At 35.4% G+C, this 6417-nt stretch overlaps 1 protein-coding gene across 1 annotated transcript; it reads left to right on the top strand.

The window, feature by feature from the left end:
* Positions 1 to 3366: 3366 nt before the first annotated feature.
* On the top strand, positions 3367 to 5209 carry LOC120178615 (protein ASPARTIC PROTEASE IN GUARD CELL 2-like). The gene has a single exon (XM_039184422.1). The coding sequence runs from the start codon at positions 3529 to 3531 to the stop codon at positions 4990 to 4992; it is 1464 nt and encodes a 487-aa protein (XP_039040353.1). The 5' UTR covers positions 3367 to 3528; the 3' UTR covers positions 4993 to 5209.
* Positions 5210 to 6417: the final 1208 nt, after the last annotated feature.

Below are 6417 nucleotides of genomic sequence, written 5' to 3' on the forward strand. Positions count from 1 at the left end.
ATTTCATTTTTTATTACTTTTATTTCATTTTCCTTATTTTCACTACGTTTTTTATCTAACACGTTTATCGACCTTTTAAGGGTACATTTTCAATCAATCAAAGGTAAGTTTTGGATCGTTATTTTACCTTTTAAGTTAAACTATCAATTTTCTTAATCTAAGACAACTGGAAATTACGTAGTACCGAAAGGGCAGTTCAAGGGTGCTAACCCTTCCTTAACTGTAACCGACTCCCGAATCCGACATATCACTGGTAAGACGCAGATCAGGTAAGAAATAAGGTATCCGATCAACCCATTTTTAATAAAATAAATGATCAGTGGCGACTCCCAATCCACATTTTCCTAAGTCGAAGCCCAATTCCAGGCCTACCCGAAAGACGGTTCCGACACATATTAAACAGTCTATGATGTTAAATCTAATGGAATAAAACTAAAAACAAAGAAGTATTTACAAAGTTAATGTATTAGGAAAGTACCAAACATGTATTATATATTCTATTAAATGTAAAATATTCATCATTATCAAAATAAAAATCAATACATAAACACACATCAAAGCAGCATGTACTGGTGACCAAATTTAAAAGAAAAACAAATTCCAGGTTATCATAACACATTAAACCCATCCACATTTTGACTTAAAATACCAAAAGTTACATAATTTTGGGCACAGGAATCATGCTTTATCCATAAACAAGCATATGATTAAAATGAAAGTTTCGAACAAAACATATCAAATGTGCAAACATGAAAGAACTTAAATCATCTAAACATGGGGACCAAAATAAAACAATATTCAAATTACAAGAAAAATGTAAGATAACAACATAAATTAAAATAACCTAATACATAGGACTAAAATGAACAACGCACAAAACAAACTGTTAAATTTGAAAACCTGAAAAACTAGATTTGGGGACCAAAATGAACAAAATCAAAGCTCAACGGACCCTTATCCGAAATATCCCATGCACGTAGGAGCCGAACAGTCGTTACGTGTGCCACACACGCAAAAATCAAAAGGTACACCTTCTCCAAATGATCAGAGTCGTTAGATCATTGATCAGATCCAACGGTTGAGGAGTGTTGACGGCTGATGGGTTATGATAAAACCCTAATGTCCTTTAATCTGCACCATTGGGTGACACCTGATCCAACAAATGAGAGACTAGGCGGCTGGAGAATAGAATGAAACCCTAGCTACCTTGGGTTTCATTTTGTGGGCTTCTCGCATTTGGGCGTTCGAGTCAATTTTGTAACGTTTTGGCTAGCTAGCCCTTTGTAATTGGCGCCCGATTTGGGTTTGTAACAAGCTTGCAATAATAATAATAATAATAAAATAGATAAATAAAAATTAAAAATAAAATGACCAGGCGAAAACAAATATCTACAAAAAAAAATATTTATATTATATGAAAATTTAAAATTTATAGAAGGATTATCGTCCTCACTCGGTCTATCCATATAGCCACGATCACCCCTTGTGTGTTTCCCTCTCATTTTTATTGCATGGCCAGCCAACAGCATCATGCGTGAACATCTAAAGAGGCAAATTGTTCATCATGATATCACCATGGTGCATGGCCCATGGGCAAGCAGTCAGATCATTACCCTGATATACAATTTCATCATCTACCCATTCTCCTGTATATAATAAGTGAATACAAGATAATAATTATTTGAAATATTATGAATCATTTGATAATAAACACATAAATATTTATGTAAAGATCGTGTTCGAACTCGATATCTCTAAAGATAACAATAATCTTTTTAAGCACTACAGTCACTTAATTCGTATTTAATTAATATATATATATATAAGATTCAACCGCGATGGAGCTAAAATAAAGGAGAGGATGCACTACTCTTGCTGCTGTCACGATTGATAAAGTACAGGTGAGCATGCAACTTGTGAAAAAGATATAAACCGAAAAGGAGCTTAAAATTTAGGCCAAGATTATCACTTTATATATCTCTTGGGTTTCAATTAATTAATTTAAAGAAAAGACAAGTTTAGCTAATTAACATCTGATCGTGACTGGGTTCATTGCTAATCAATTATATTCTTCATTAATGCCTATATAATATGAATATGCTTTCAATGTTAACACTGAAAAGGGGATAATATGAATATGCTTTCAATGTTAACACTGAAAAGGGGCCAAAGGGCAATGCCAAAAGTTTTGGTATCTTTTGCTCTCCTTGCAATTAATAATTATCTCATCGATTATCAGAACAATTATTATTTTCTTTGACTAAACAGAAATATTATATTTTTAAAGTAAATTTTGAGATTTAAATCCATATAAAGTGGGATAATATGAACATCTCGGAATAATTATTATAATTTAATAAATAATTAGTTTATCCTTCGACTTTATTAACTTTATTTAAATTTTTATTACTTTTTTTATTTTTTATTTTTAATAAATTAATTTGAAGATGATGGAATAATTAAGTTGTTAAATTGCCGTCGACTATTTAATCTTATTAAAATATAATAAACAATAGGGCAAAAATTAAAAAAATGAAATAAATATTTTAACAAAGTAACGTCTTATATATTTGAGCCAATTAAAAAATAAAAATAAAAGTTTGATACAAAAATATAATAAACAATAGGGTAAAGTACACAAATGGTCCTCTAACTATAGGGCATTACTTTGTTGAGTCCCCAACTATCAAAAGTTATGAAATGGTCCCTTGATTATAGGGCATTACCTTGTTGAATCTTTTGATCATTAGAAGTTACAAAATGGTTACTAGACTATTCATATGTTTCAAAGCAATAATCTTCTATTAAATATTGATGACAGTCTGAGCTGGACGTTAACCTGCTAACTGTGATATGATAAAAATTGATCCTAAGATCTTAAATGACTATCATATCTTAGTTAACAAATTAACGTCTAGCTCAAATTGTCATAATTTTTTAATGAAAAATGGTGAGTTTAGGAACATATGAATAATCAAGGGACTCAATAAAACGCCTTATAGTCGGATAATATTTTATAACTTTTAATAGTTAGGGGATTCGATAAAGTAAAGTCATATAGTCGGGGATCATTTGTGTTCTTTACCCAAAAAATTAATTAATTAAATGACTAAATTGATAAATTTGATCGGTAAAATGACATTTTACCGATGTTAAATTTTTAGATATATTAATTCGCTTCTTAAACTTATAACATTGAGTAGTGTGGACGAACCATACTATACACAAAAGGTATATTCACACTTTTGCGCTTCCTTCAAGGAGCTAATCAGATACGCAAGGTCTTCTTCACAAAGGAAGCAGCCCCACAAATTAAATTGCAAAACGTGATTCCAGGTCCGCTAAGCACATTCATCTCTCCTTCTCGTGGGCTTAAGCTAACCTTGATGATCAGTGCAAAAACCAAAACAGAAACATCTTTAATCCTTCGTTCATCAATTTCCAAACCCCACATGTCCTTCTTCTTCTTCTAGGCCTAAACCCGCCTACTCAAATAACCCCCCCCTTCCATTACCATCCTCAACGACCATGTCATTACCTTCACCAGCAGCAATGTCAACAATCCTGATGACGATGCTGCAATTAACCCTATGTAGCATTGGCATTGCCACTGCCTCTTACCCTCCCTTTCAACTCTTGAACGTCAAACAAACTCTTTTAGACACGAAGATGTTAAAGCCACTCAAACCATCTGAATTTCATCTACTCTCCAACGTTACCGAAACTGATCGTCCAGGGACTTGGAAACTGAAACTCTTCCATCGAGACAAGTTATCTTCCAACGCTACCTCTACTTTGCACGACCATCGCCGCCGTTTTCAAGCAAATATGGAAAGGGACGTGAAAAGGGTGGCAAGCCTCTTCCGTCGTCTCCCCGGCGGCGGAACCCACGATGGTAACGCTTCTTACGAGCTGGACGATTTTGGGTCGGATGTCGTTTCGGGAATGGCGCAAGGAAGTGGAGAGTATTTCGTGAGGATAGGCGTTGGTAGCCCTCCTAGGAATCAGTATATGGTTATTGATTCGGGCAGTGATATTGTTTGGGTCCAGTGTCAACCTTGTAACCAATGCTATCGACAGTCCGACCCAGTTTTCAACCCCGCTGATTCCGCTTCTTTCGCCGGCGTCTCGTGTGGATCTTCAGTTTGTGATCGGCTCGAGAATTCGGGTTGCAATTCTGGTCGGTCCTGCCGGTACGAAGTTTCGTATGGTGATGGATCTTATACGAAAGGGACTTTGGCGCTCGAAACGCTCACTTTCGGTCGAACCATGGTTAAAAACGTGGCTATCGGATGCGGGCATATTAACCGGGGCATGTTCATCGGGGCAGCCGGGTTGTTGGGCCTTGGAGGTGGATCCATGTCACTTGTGGGTCAATTGGGTGGTCAAACAGGTGGTGCATTTAGCTACTGTTTAGTGAGTCGGGGCACCGATGCATCTGGGTCATTGGTATTCGGTCGTGGAGCGATGCCCGTCGGGGCTTCATGGGTCCCTTTGCTACGTAACCCACGAGCCCCGAGTTTTTACTATGTTGGGCTTTCAGGTCTCGGAGTAGGAGGTATTTCGGTGCCCATATCCAACGACATCTTCCGACTCACCGAACTAGGGTTCGGAGGAGTTGTTATGGACACAGGCACGGCCGTGACAAGGTTCCCAACCTCAGCTTACAATGCCTTTCGCGACACTTTTATCTCGCAAACGGCTAACCTTCCCCGTGCCTCGGGATTGTCCATCTTTGATACATGTTATAACTTATCGGGTTTCATCTCGGTTCGGGTTCCAACAATATCGTTCTATTTCTCGGGTGGACCGATCTTGACCCTACCGGCAAGGAACTTTCTTATTCCGGTTGATGATATGGGAACTTTCTGTTTTGCGTTTGCTCCCTCAGGTTCCGGACTTTCAATAATAGGGAACATCCAGCAAGAGGGGATCCAAATTTCCTTCGATGGAGGCAATGGGTTCGTGGGGTTTGGCCCCAATGTTTGCTAATTATGTACTTGTAAAGCAATAGTGATGAATATTGCTACATAGTTTTCTTTTTCTAAGCATATTCATATAATTATAAATATGGGTCTGATGTTACCAATAAGGTCATGTGCTACTTGTCTTTATGATTTTGATTGAAGTTTTGGGTTTTTTCTTCTAATGTAAAATATCCCTATATGTAATGTGATTTTGTAAAGTTTATGCAAAGAGGCAGTTAAGGTACAAATAAATAAAAATAAAGGTTGTGTAAGAGAATTGAGTCAAATACTCAAATTTAACCCCAAAACACTAAATAATAATATATATATATATATGTGTATTTTATTAGTTTGGAGTATCACGGGATAATATTGTCTGAAAGTCTTATAACTGACAATGAACGTTTAGATATTCTGATAGATGTTGTGATCGAACTCAAGACTTCTTGGAATAATAATTATTCTTTTAACAATTGAAGTCGTTTGATTCCTTCAATAAATAAATAAATATATATATATATATATATATTGTAATGTGATATCATTGTATTTTTTAAATGAAATGAGAGTACATCAATTTTCTCAACTTTAATTCCATCAATATAAATTTAAATTTGACTTAGTCTAATTTAGTTTAAGAGATTAATACTTTGACTTCATTTGATCTAAATAAAAAATATCTTAAATATGAACTCAAATTAAATTCGAATAACAAAATTTAAAATGATTTGTCATGTTAAAATTCACTTGTAACACTTAAACGAGTCAGATCTAAAATGAAATTATCTAATTTGAATTCAAAATGACTCAAACCTAAAACTGATTTGAACTTAAAATGATATGAAAGTTTAATCATCTAAAACTAGTTCGACTTGCAAAACGATTTTTTTTTTAATTTTTTAAAATATAATCCTAATCCTGCCTAGAGGGAAGGGGAAGAAGAATTTTAGCAGAAATACGGGGAGTATACCTAATAGATCTAGAACCCATAACCTAAGAAAATATGAAGGAACAAAGATAAATTGTTTGATTAACCGGTCAAATATGTTTGCTACTACTTGTAAACAAAGGATTGAGATTGAGAGTGGATCTAAGGGGGAACTTTTAATAACCATGAATACTAGTAGAAGGGGTGATGGGTTTTGAGTGGAAAAAGAAATTGATTGACCGGCACGTTGTTGATTTGCCCACCACCTTTCTTTCTTCATTTCCACAATGTGAGATTCCTCTGGGTGTCTCTCTCACGGGGGGCTTTAGTGATGAAATCATGAGCCACACCACTTGTTAAGCCCTAAATTGGGGTGTGCCTTTTACAAAGCCATCTACTTTTCTTTTCTTTTCTTCTTTGCATTGCCAAAATTTGGGAAAATTTCACTCTTCCGGAGCCCCACATTGTTTTGGAGAAAGATGAAGGAATCAACAAAAGCAAAGGCAGTAATATCCTTTGTAC

The sequence above is a fragment of the Hibiscus syriacus genome, unplaced genomic scaffold (genome assembly GCF_006381635.1).
Source record: "Hibiscus syriacus cultivar Baekdansim isolate YM2019G1 unplaced genomic scaffold, ASM638163v2 tig00003507_pilon, whole genome shotgun sequence".
Lineage (NCBI taxonomy): Eukaryota > Viridiplantae > Streptophyta > Magnoliopsida > Malvales > Malvaceae > Hibiscus > Hibiscus syriacus.

What these genes read in the sequence shown, in the direction of transcription:
- LOC120178615 (XM_039184422.1), top strand. Translation starts at nt 3,529, where the DNA reads ATGTCATTACCTTCACCAGCAGCAATGTCAACAATCCTGATGACGATG.